The sequence below is a fragment of the Stomoxys calcitrans genome, chromosome 4 (assembly GCF_963082655.1).
Source record: "Stomoxys calcitrans chromosome 4, idStoCalc2.1, whole genome shotgun sequence".
Classification (NCBI taxonomy): Eukaryota; Metazoa; Arthropoda; class Insecta; order Diptera; family Muscidae; genus Stomoxys; species Stomoxys calcitrans.
Genome location: NC_081555.1, coordinates 33,618,133 through 33,631,286, shown reverse-complemented (window position 1 = coordinate 33,631,286; position 13,154 = coordinate 33,618,133). Strand labels below are relative to the sequence as shown.

General features: G+C 42.7%; 1 protein-coding gene across 1 annotated transcript; it reads left to right on the top strand.

Moving 5' to 3' along the window:
* Positions 1 to 3,874: 3,874 nt before the first annotated feature.
* On the top strand, positions 3,875 to 12,242 carry LOC106090936 (mucin-5AC). The gene is made up of 2 exons (XM_013257300.2): positions 3,875 to 4,399; positions 10,144 to 12,242. The coding sequence occupies exons 1-2, from the start codon at positions 4,397 to 4,399 to the stop codon at positions 12,058 to 12,060; spliced, it is 1,920 nt and encodes a 639-aa protein (XP_013112754.2). The 5' UTR covers positions 3,875 to 4,396; the 3' UTR covers positions 12,061 to 12,242.
* The last annotated feature ends 912 nt before the right edge of the window (positions 12,243 to 13,154 follow it).

The following is a 13,154-nucleotide window of genomic DNA, read 5'->3' as shown; positions in this document are numbered from 1 at the left end:
GAGGTATTGAGATGAAACTTTGCACAGATTCTTTCTGTATCCATATGCAGGATAAGTTCGAAGATGGGCTATATAGGACTACATCTTAATATAGCGCCCATATAGACCGATCCGCCGATTAAGGGTCTTAGGCCCATAAAAGCCACATTTATAATCCGAATTTGCTGAAATTTTGGACAGTGAGTTGTGTTGGACCCTTCGACATCCTTCGTAAATTTCGCTCAGATTGGTTTAGATTTGGATATAGCTGCCATATAGACCAATCCTTCGATTTAGGGTCTTAGATCCATAAAAACCACATTTATAATACGAATTTGCTGAAATTTGGGACAGTGAGTTGTGTTAGGCCCTTCGACATCTTTTTTCAATTTGACCCAGATTGGTTCAGATTTGGATATAGCTGCCATATAGACCGATCTCTCGATTTAAGGTCTTGGGGCGATTAAAGGCAAATTCATTGTCCGGTTTTGCCAAAATTTGGGACAGTAGGTTGTGTTAGGACCTTTGACATCCTCTTTTAATTTGACCCAGATCGGTGCAGATTTGGATATAGCTGCCATATAGACCAATCTCTTGATTTAAGGCTTTGGGCCCATAAAAGGCGCATTTATTGTCCGATGACGCCGAAATTTGGAACAGTGAGTTAAGTTAAGCTTCTCGACATACTTCTGCAATATGGCTCAGATCGGTCGAGATTTGAATATAGGTGCCATATAGACCGATCTCTCGATTAAAGGCTTTGGGCCTATAAAAGGCGCATTTATGGTCCGATGTCGCAGAAATTTGGAACTATGAGTTAAGTTAAGCCCCTCGACATACTTCTGCAATATGGCACAGATCGGTCCAGATTTGGATATAGCTGCCATATAGACCGATCTTTCGATTTATGGTTTTGAGCCCATAAAAGTCGCATTTATTGTTTGCTGTCGCCGAAATTTGGGACAGTGAGTTGTGTTAGGTTCTTCTACATTTTTCACAGTGACTTATGGCTTTTCGACATCCATGTCGTATATGGTTCAGATCGGTTTATTTTTAGATTCAGCTGCTAAAAAGGTCAATATTTTGTTATACACAATCGAACAATGACTTGTACTTATTAGTATTTGGTCCAAATAAGAACATATATAGATATAGCTGCTATAGGGGCATAAGGTATGCATTTTTAACGGATTTTGCCAAATCGTCTGCCTTTTCATTCATCCTTGGTCCGTTGTGGCCCGGCACCCAAACGATGCCGATAGTGCCATCCTCAGAGAAGGCATTAATCTGCTTCTTACACTCCAAGACTGGTCGAGACCTTACCGTTCTGGTTGTTATTGCCCTAATGGCTTTTTTGTAAAGATGTTCACACTCGACGTCCTAGTGTTAGTACCACACCACCTTACGAATTCCGTGATCGGGAAGCCAGTAACTAATGAGCCTTATTTATTTCGAGGCTGGTTACTACTACTTAATCTTCAGTGCTTAGCGATGGAAAAAGAGACACATTTAGACCACTCTTTGCAAGAGTAGTTCGAATCCCGGAATTCTTAGTCCACGAACCATGGTTCCTGGATAAGAACCCCTGCCATCAGGTGGAGATTTATCTGAAGAAACCGGACCATATTCAGAACTTCCACCACTGTTGCATTGGTCTCGTCTTCTGATTCCGCCATGAGTTCATTCTCACAAGATTCGTTAGATCTTGTCATGACGGGCTTCCGTACGCATCTAGGGGCAGGTGAGAAAGCTGTGGAACCACTCTTCCTCAGGACACTGGACACTTGCGGTGTGGACGATTCCTCTTTCGATGCTTCTCTAGCTGCTGCTATAGAAGTACTTTTAAGTTCCGTCCTTCCCCGCTGGCGCACACCTTGAACCCAATCTGACCGGATGACCCACCCACATATGGCTTATTGGATCCCGTTTCGATGCCTACCTAACCTGTCTCGATTGTGGCAGGGGGATTTTCAGTCTCCTGCAATCCGCCAGACCTTAGGGATGTGCTCGATTGTTCCTCAGGCAAGTGTTCAGCAACAACTGCTTTGTCGTCTCTTGATTTCCCAACCCAGTCTCAACTTGTTGAATCCGTAGGATACAACTCTTTCAGACTTGTTGAGGTCGTAGATTAGTACTATCCAAAACTCTAAGGATGTTAGCAAATTCGGTTAAGGCGGTGCCAAAATAGATAAAGTTGCTGACTATCTTAAAGTTGTAGTTTCCAACTTTCTCCATTTTCTTTATCAGATCGGGTTTACAGGACTTTGTGGGAGTAGTTATCATCCACTTGATGGTTGATTCTCATTCGATGATTTCCAAGGCTGCGATTGTTCTTCCGGTGACCGACATTTAATATCGATATCTTAGGCTTAGGCAAGTAGCATATGGTCTCTTTTGATTAGTTTGCCATGTCTATTCACATCTGCAATTAGCATAATCTTCTCCAGCAGGATATTAAAGAGATCACACGACAAGCTGTCTCCCAGGTATTGAACGGTTCGTAGAGGTTCTTGCATATTTTAACTGAGGAGCGTGTATCAGCTGGTGTCATCTTGAAAAGTCGTATCAGTTTTGCAGGGATACCAAACTCATATATGACCTGAAATACTTTTGAATGTATAGGGCTATCGAAGGCGGTTTTGTGGTCAACGAAAAGGTGGTAGGTGTTGATTTGTCCTTCCCGGGTCTTTTCCAGGATTTTGGCACAGTGTAAATATTTGGTCCATGCTGAATTTACCAGGTTTAAAACCTCCCTGAAAGATCCCAATTATTTAGTTGACTTTAGACTTTTTTCTTTCACACAGTACGCTCAATAGTATTTTGCATGCGATGGGGAGGAGACTTATTCTTCTATAGTTGGTACATACTGTCTTGTCCCTTTTCTTGTGTACGGGATACAGTATACTGAGGTTCCTATCATCGGGTATGCGTTCCTCTAGCCAAACTGCGCAGACGAGCTGAAGCTTACGCTTTATCAGAGTGTCACCTCCTGCCTAAACAGTTCAGACGGCAACCCATCGGCTCCTGCTGCCTTTTCAGCCGGGTTAATGCTACGCGGTCCTCGTTTTGACTAGTTGGAATTCTTTGGCATTGAGTCATAAAAACGGTTTAGCTTGAAAACACCAAATGCATTGGGGTCTACAGGTCGAGTACTCTCGCCCTTAATATGAATTTCCTATAACTCCCCCAACCATGACCCTGCGATAGTTCCTATCTATCTTTTTGATCTCTACCACAGGGACTAATCGATTTCGAACTCTAGGTCCGGTGGGTCGTGCCCTCAGAGGTAAATTTGTTGAATAAAGTCCAAAGAAATTTTGTATTTACATTTAAACTTTCATCGCAAGGTCATGATAAGAAATTTCAGCTTCAATACCTTCCTACATTACTGGGGAAACAACATCAGCTTCCTAGGACTCTCGAGTAGGGTATCAGATCAGAAGATCAAAACAACATTATTAACATCTATAACAGACTGAATCAATCAGTGTTGAGGGTAATATTATCTGGCAAATAAATGCCGCATACTGCCGGTGCCTATGCGTTGCGGGCGTTTGATTGGCCATAACACAGATGGAGGTGGTTACGCTGCTGCTGCTGTCGCTGGATGTTGATGATGGTAGCGATGATAATATAGTTGCTAGCCGAGTTGATGTATAGATCTTGTCAGCGTTTACACACAAAACTCATCCATTTTAATGGGTGTGTTGTGTATGCTTGGGATTTCTTTTTGGCCCCAAAGAGAAGAACTGTCGTAACAAGCATTAGTTCTGGTTGCGAAGATTCTCTTCAACTTGTTCGCAGTCAGTTTTTTTAGTGGGCGCGCTCGTACATGTGATCACAACACGGCTGGGACTAGTTCACACTTCGTCAGAGGGCGACTGAAACCAAATGATGGACACGAATGATGAGTGACACATTTGGCATGAACTTGTCTTGAGAATTGGCATTAGAGACAAACAATTGTCTGGTCAAATGTTGTTTAAAGTACGCTTGCGCCAAAGAGCTGGACTGTGCGCATGGCTTCTGCTGTAGTTAATACCCATTAATCGCTTACCTTAAATCCGTGTATAGCTTGTGGTTGTATAGTCGTCGTTTTCGTCATCGTCATCGCCATCCGCAACATGATGATGATCGGTTGATCATCTTTTAACTCTTGCCTCAAAGCTGCTGCTGGTTGTCCAGTAATTCTGAATTTTGTTTTACGTATAAATGCGTGCGATGTTGACCAAAAGCTAACAGTTCTAATTAGACTATCGTCAGTCACAGTCGTGTGCATACGAATTCTCCCTCTCCTTTGTTTTGTAGCTTGAATTAAAAAATCTGTTGGAGCTTAAAAAATACGCGAAAAAAACTTTACAAACATTTATCAATCATTCAAAAAAAGTGTGGAGGAAGAAAAAAGCTGCCATCCAAAATGGTCTGTGGTGTGGTTTTTGATGTTTTTTTTTTTTTTTTTGTATTTTTGGCAGTTATCAAAAAAATGCAGACAACAGAAAAAATTATTATTAATGAAATTGAAATTGAATGTTTGAATTCTGCATAACTTTTGTGTGTGTGTATTGCTATGCCCTTGAAGAACTTTTTTTGAAAACCGTGAGAAAATGCCAAAAAATCATTAAACTTTTTGCCGAAAAACATTATGAAGTGATTATGTATTTACCTGAGTTCTGATAATTAATCTTTGATCTGCCATCAAGGATAAAGGCCAAAGATTGTGGATTAAAGAACCTTCAGCTCCAATGGATTACAGTTAAAATGTGAAAATAAGTTAATGGAAGTCAAGACTTGTCAATTGAGCTGTAGTAGCTGGGAGTGTTAAGTGATATATTTGGAATAAAAAAATGCAGAGATAATTAAATGCCAGAAGTAAAACATTTTTAATGATTCTTTTATTAAAAATGAGTTTTTTTTTAATCAGTGATAGGTGAACTTAAGACACAGTGGAGGACAAAATTTGACATACATCACCTTTTGTAAAGAAATAGTCCGCCGAAATGAATATGCGGGATTTGTAGCAAATTCCCAAATACCTGTACATATTGATATGCGGCAAGGATGTCGTAGAATCCAATACAAATCATTGTTCCAAGTTTCAGCGACATCGGGTAATAAATGCGCTTTTATTGGCACAAGACCTATATCCAATATGGATTGATTTAGTTCATATGATTGTTCTTGTTGTAGCAACATTTATCCTTGTCAAGCTCCATAGGTGTTCAAGCTCGTTCCGGTCCAAAGGACCGATCGCCGCGGGAAAGGTCTAACGGTGAATACAATACATCAACCAACATCCCCATGAAGGGCACCGTAGTGCAGAGTTTAGCATGCCTGCCTATGAAGCTGAACGTTTGTGTTCGAATCCTGGCAAGACCATCAACAAATTTGTTTTTCAGCGGTGGTTTTCTCCTCCTAATGCTGGCAACATTTGTGAGGTACTATGCCATGTAAAAACCCCTTATCATTGAGCTTAAACTCGAATCGGACTGCACACATTGATATGTGAGAAGTTTGCCCCTGTTTCTTAATGGAACATTCATGGGCAAAATTTGCAATTTGTAACAACTCTCCCATGAGCATTAAACTGCACATTTGATCCCACCAGAGGCCTTGGTCTGTCGCTATAGTGGTATCACAATGGACTTAAAATTGTCTAAGTCAGCCTGTAAAAGACTGCCACTCTTACCTAAACTATGTGGATGTGTTCACCTCTTTGGTGAGGAGTGGAGCACTAACTAATGGTCCTTCTGATCTGTCTGGCTGAAAACGCAACCCACAAAGAGCATAGCTCTACACGCCATTTGGGTCTAAGCCACAGTCATCAGGTTGCTTCCAAAGGGGCCTCACCATTGCGAAGCTGGAACCGAAGTCACAGTGGCTCCTGACATCCCTGGTACCAGATTCAAGTCTCGGGTCAGATTTCGTAGCCAATATACTACTATCAGTTGGACTTCAAATCTTCTCGGACTACGAATGGTTCGAATCGCCCTAAGCCGACCTAACGCCAGCATACAGAGTATGCACAAAATAAAGTACAATAGGACGATATAAAAAATATAAACCAAACACGGCAACACAGATCAGTGCCAACTAGGACTCAATAATAATTGAGACCAACTTCATGTATGACCCAACACAGCCATAAGGCAATGGAAAGTAATAAAGCACAAAACAGCGCTGCATCAGCGTGGGCAAGGCGTGTGCCAGGCCATGTCATGCGGGGCTCAAAATTACTTGGTCGCTTCACCACAGCAACACCTCGTCCTGGAGATCCAGCGTGTATTCCAGCCTCCACTAAGTTATGTCTTGGTTGTTGCAGACCTGATCGCCAATTTAACATCTATATAGACAGTAAACTGATTATCAGGGCTGTACAACCTAGGCGGTAAGGTCACGAACAGTTGTGGAGTGTTAAAATGAGATTAAAGATTTCCTTGAGTATGCCACGATCCTGAACTTAATTTAGTGCTACATCTAATGCCCCTGTACATTGTGGCTAGACAAATAGTTGCGACCACTGTCGTTGGGCTAAGGGTGCTTTCTCCTTGGTCATGTGGAGGCTACGGACACTGTGTTATCCTTGATACAATGTCCGATATTCCAGACAGTGTGGATTACACCATACCTGAGCCGCTTTTTGATGAAAAGTACTGTACCACTATTCCTGATAGAACCGATTGGAATTACGATATCCCTGGTAATAGAAGTTACATATACTTCTATACGGATGACTCCAAACTAGACGACCAGGTGGGCTTTGGGGCGTACTCTCATGTCGAAAAGTCTACCCGACCACTGCAGTGTGTACCAAGCGGAGATCCTTGCAATTAAGGAAGTGGTGGAATGGCAAAGATATAATGTCATAATGTCGGTTGGCATAAATATCTTCTCAGACAGCCATTTAATCCCTGAAGAACGTATTTCTGAGCACAAAAACCGCCCTCGACTGTTGCAGATCTCTCAACGAAATGGCTGAATAGTTCAAAATTCACCTGTACTGGGTTCCGGCAAACAGATATATCCCAGCGAATTGTAAAGCTTGTGAGACAAGGAACTACTTTACACATTCCAGGGAAACTGAAATCTGTGAGTGTGCCTCAAGCGACATGTAAGCTAAGTTTTCACGACCAGACTCCAAAGATAACGAATGATAGATGGTCACAAAGAGGGGCTGTGAGCATTTCAAAACTATGTGGCCTGTGTAGACTTGATGAGATCTACCTCTTTGCTGTCACTGTTTAAAACAGACATCACAGTCATTGTGTCCGTCATGACAGGTCACTGTCTAGTCGGAAAACATGTTGACAGACTAAAGGTTGCCAGTAACGACTTTTGCAGAAGCTGTGAGGACTTCGAAGAAGAATAGCCTTTAGAACACCTACTGTGTGTGTGTCCCGCACTACCAGTTAGAAGGAGTTCCACTTTAGGTTCACATTTCTTTGAGAAATTGTCTGATTTAGAAGATGTGACCATTCACAAGTTGTTGGGCTTTTTAAAGCGATCTGATTTGTTCAATGGTAGGAACTAGAAGACATCTTCCTTCTTCTGTTCCTGTGGTATCACAATGGACGAAAACGTCTAAGTGAGTCTGATGGCAGACTGCCGCTTATACCTAACCTAATCATGCCACGATCCGCATTGTTTGGGTGTCGGGCCTTAGCGGCGGAATGAAAGAGCAGACGATTTGGCAGTGAAGACCGGAGGACTGCCGTCAACAAACTTGGTTAACCAGATGCCTTTCGGGTCGACACAGCAACGAACGTCATCGGTACGACGACAAAAATCCTATGGGGAGATCCGGATCGTGAGAAGATGGGGCTATTACTGAAAGGAAGTAAGAACGAGGTATCATAACGGGACACATTTAGCTGCGAGCTCACTAATTCAAAACCAGCACTGCAACTGATACTATTTGTAGGGCAAGGTGGGAAGATGAAGACATGTTGTAGCATTTCCTATATCATTGCCCGGCCTTATCGTCTAACAGACACCGGCACTTAGGTGGGAACACAATACCAGACATGAACCATCTAAGGGTATGGACAACAATTTAGGATTTTGTTAGTAGCTCTGAATTCCTAACTAGTATTTGGAGCACACTACAAGCCGATCACTGGCTGAGGTGTATGTCCACAGTGATATGGGGCGGATTAATATCCGCACTCTTTTTTCAACCTAACCTAAGACTTTAAGATCTTTCTATATGATAGCTAAGACGAAGTAAACTCCGATCTTGAACTTGTTAGGAAGGGTTTTGATCCACTTGACCTAGGGGATCAAAATACATTAACTGTTACTGATTTCATCGCTGTTGCATACAAAATGCTTTTTTTATAGTCGCAAAACCCTTTATCCAAATATTGGTATGTTGGTCGATCTGGACTACATTTAGCACCGATATTTAGAGGTCAAATTTAGCTTGTTGTTCCAAATTTCAGCGAAAAAAAGAAATAAAAGTGTCTTTTGTGGGCTTAAGATCTGAATGGTTTGTGTAAATCTAATGTCGTCTTAGTTCGAAACTCTGGTATCGGAGATTTTGGAAGGAGCGCAAAAGATCGAGGCGCTAGAAACGCTATTACAGGTTCGGATGATTGGACAAATGTTCTGCAACATTGAAATTTCACGCCCCCCTCTCTTATCCCCATTGCACATAGATAATAAGTATGGCCATTCTGCCAGTACATACCCTCAGTTCTCCTCTAATACTGAGAAGCATCAAAGGCACCAAGTCCCGTCAGTATGAAACCCAGACTAACTGCCAAAACCAAACTTCGAAATCAGCAAACAGAACACCTCCGATAAAATTTCAGCCAAATACGATGACAATTCCGGGGCTCAATTCGAGGGATTCAATATGTCAAGATGTGAAATCGGGAGATGGGTTTATATGGAAGCTGTATTAGCATACACCCTGATTTATCCAAAAGCAAGATTTCAGCTCAATCGTATAATAACAGCTACAGCTACTAGGGCTTTAAGAAGTAAAGTCGAAAAACCACTTTATATGGAAGCTATATCCAAATCTGAAGGGATTTGGCCCATTTGTAATCCCCTACGACCTGTATCAATTGGAAGTATCAGTGCCAAATTTCGAGCTGTTAGCTTAATGCGTTCTACCGCTATCGTTATTTCCACAGACGGATGGACATGGCTAGATTGACTTAGAATGTCAACATGATCAAGTTTATATATACTATATGGGCTCGTAGATCTATATTTCTAGGTGTTACTAACGGAATGATCAGATTAGTATATCTCCATTCTATGGTGGTGTGTACAAAAAAAAGAAACATAATCAAACTGTCCCTTCACAAAAATTTCGTAAGTCACCTTATTATTGTCTTTGTTCACGGTCCTCCTTGAGAAGCCTATCATCCCCAAGGACATATTTGGCGCTCGACCCGCTCTCACATCCGCAGTGTTCTTTCCTAACGAAAACCCAATTGGTACGAATCGAATATGGTTTAACCGATTGATTGACGAAAAAACGCTACAGAATAGATGCGCGGACATTTGGACATGGCTAAACCGATTTTAGAAAACATTTTTGAGTCGAATCGTATACTGCATCATAGCCAGGGTAGTAACGAATTTGAAATAGACAAATTTGCCAGGACATATTTGGCGCTTGACCGGCTCTCACATCCAGACATCCGCAGTGCTCCTTCCTAATAAAACCCAATTGGTACGAATCGGATATGGTTTAACCGATTGATAGACGAAAAATAGCTACAGAATGAATGCGCGACAATTGGACATGGCTAAACCGATTTTCGAAAACTTTTTTTAAGTCCAATCGTATACTGCATCACAGTTGGGGTAGTAACGAAGGGTGCAATTCAGGTGTTAACCGTAAATGCCTCATAACTTGAAATCCTCAACTGGAACCCTTGGATAGTACTACATCCAACTTTGGACAGGTTATCTCTAACCGATCGACATAATATTTCCTATTTTGCATATTGGGATCAAATCGAAAAAAGATGGGTTAACTTAAATTTTTGAAAGGCATATTCCATTTTGTTTAAAATTTCACGATTTCAATTCCTTAACCCAAAACTTCGAAAAACTGTTAATTTGCCAGAAATATGTTTTACTTCCATTGACCTTTTCTATGGGCTACCGAAAAATCTAACAAAATGTCTTCTGTTTCTTTTTTTTCAGAAATTCGTTTTGGCGCTTGCCGCCCTCATAGCTTGTGCTGGGGCTGATGTCTCTCATCTCAACACTTATTTGCCACCACACACAGTATCGGCTCAATCGCGCACCGTTTCATTCTCACCCTCCGCTGGATACTCAGCCGGTAATGCGGGAGGCAGCAGCGCCTTTACATCAGGAAGTGGTAGCTTTTCCAGTGGCTCTGGAAAAACTGGATTTTCTGCTGGTGGTGGTAGTGGTGGCTACTCTTCAGGAAATCGTGGTTTCAACAGCGGCCGTTACAACTCTGGTGCCTATCAACAACAAGCAGTAGCAGCTGCACCCGCAAGAGCTTCCTATTCAAGTGGTGGCAATGCAGGTGCTGCTACTGGTGGTTACAGCAGCGGTGCTTATCAACAGCAAGCTGCAGCACCAGCTCGTGCTTCGTATACTACTGGCGCTGGTTCCTCTTCAGCATACTCTGCTCCAGCTAGTCAATCTTTCACTACCACTTATAACAGTCAAACTGGCTATTCGACTGGGGCTAAACAGGCTTTCAGCGCTCCTGCAGCACAACAACAAACATATACAGCTCAATCCTATTCTGCTCCAGCTGCCCAAAGGACATATAGTGCCCCTGCTACCAGCCAACAAGCGTATACAACTCAAACCTATTCTGCACCTGCTGTGCAAAAGACTTATTCCGCTGCTCCTGCTGCTCCAGTCGTTCAACAAACCTATACTGCTCAGAAAACTTATTCTGCCCCAGTAGTACAACAAACCTACAACACTCAAAAGACATATTCAGCTCCTGCCGCCCAACAGACTTACTCGGGGCCTGGAAAATCCTATACCAGCTATCAGTCATACACTGCTCCAGTTGCTGCTCAAAAGACTTATTCAGCACCAGCTGCTCAAAGGGTTACTTATTCTGCTCCAGCTGCACAGCAGACCTATTCGGCTCCAACTGCCCAAAAGGTCACCTACTCGGCTCCAGTTGTACAACAAACTCAACAAACCAGCGCAGGCCCTGGTAAATCCTATACTAGCTATCAGTCATACACCTCTCCAGCTGCTCAAACGGTTCAACAGTATAGAGCACCCACTGCACAAAAGGTTACCTATAGTGCTCCAGCTCCAGCTCCACAAAAGGTGACCTATTCAGGCAGTAGCCAACAAACCGCCGCCGCTGGTCCAGGTGCAGCCTACAATAGTTACCAAACATACACTGCCCCAGCAGCTCAAAAAGTAACCTACTCCTCTGGCGGCAGCGCTCAACAAGTTAGCACTGGTCCTGGCCAAAGCTACAACAGCTATCAATCTTATACAGCTCCAGCTGCCCAGAAAGTGACCTATTCCGCTGCTGCGCAACCATTTAGCTCTAACACTGCCCAATACTCAACTGGTCGTACTTTCCAACAGTCAGCCGCTGCTGGACCTGGTCAAGGTTACACTAGTTACCAATCTTATACCGCTCCAGCCTCACAAAAGGCATCGTTCGCTGCAGGTGGTGGTAGTCAACAAGGCTACAGTGGCGCTGCAGCCCAGCAAACTGTTGCCGGTCCCGGTCAATCCTACAATAGCTATCAATCCTACACTGCCCCTGCTGCACAGAGAAATACCTATTCAGCTCAAAAGACTTATAATACAGCTGCCACCCAATCGTACACAGCTCCTGCCAGCCAAAAAGCAACCTTCTCCGCTGGAGGTAGTGCTCAACAAACCTACGCTGGACCAGGTCAAGCCTACAACAGCTACCAATCGTACACTGCCCCAGCAGCCCAAAAGGTTACCTACTCCGCGGCACCTGCTACTTCTTCGGGCTCTTATAGAGCTCCTGCCTCACAGGCCTATACCAGTGGAAGTTCTTATCCATCGTCGTCATCATCATCATCTTCATCTATCGACACAAAATATGCCGCCAATGGTGGCTACATCTATTAAAAATGTGATTCTTCTACGGCGTCAATCTGTCGACTATTGGCGATTAACGAATTTGTTAAGTAACGAAATTAATTAATTAGGACATTGAAATTATTTTTCATGCTACTCTTACTCTACGAAATCTATAGAAAATTTTTGAAAATTTGACAAAAAAAATATAGATTAGAAATATTTTTCCAAAATGTTGCTGTGGTTTTATTTGCTAGGGGGGTTTCCAAAGGGAATTCGGTGTTTCTAAAACAATTTTAAAATAAAGCCATTGCTGGATGACCGGGAAGATTCGCAATATTGGGAAAGAGTTTTGCAGACTTAAAACCGAGTAAGTGGTAAAAAAGCGGAAGTCATTGAGATTTGTATAAAACATGGCTCAAGGAGTACAATAAAATTACCAGAGCGGCAAAATGAGCCTTCTAGAACAGGTCGATATCGTTAATGACGCCCCCAAGATGAAAAAGTTTGCCTCAAAACCCCACGTCTAAATTTAAACGTTAGTAGACGACATGGGAGTGAGGGCAGAGACAACGGATGACATGTCGAGGCTTTTGATGAAATCGCATTTTTCACAGGATACGCCGGGACTCAGAGAGGCACCGGAATCTTGGAATAATGAGGTTGATTCAAGGCTTATCATTACCGAATTTTTGGTAAAGGAAACCATCGAACCATTTAAGACACCCGGACCTGATGTACTATTTCTGGCGTTACTACAGAAGAAGGCGGACTATCTGGCGCCCCATCGGGCCACTATTTGGACTTGGATGTACTCCAAAAGCATGGCAGTAGGCAAGGTATTTATACCCAAGCCCGACAAGCCATGTTATGCGACGCCAGAGGCCTACATACCTATAAACCTTACGTCCTTTCTACTCAAAACCATGGAACATATTGTGGATACCGGGATAAGGAGTAGAAGATCCAGCGGACGGCTCAAATACAAACAGCATGCCTATGTCAAGGGAAGGTCGGTGAAGACTGCCCTGTACGAGGTTGTGCATAAAATAGAAGAATCCTTCGATGTTAAAACATTGGCGGTATGCATTGCAATTGAGATGACTTTTAACAATGAGCGGACCGACACACTGATCCAATCCTTA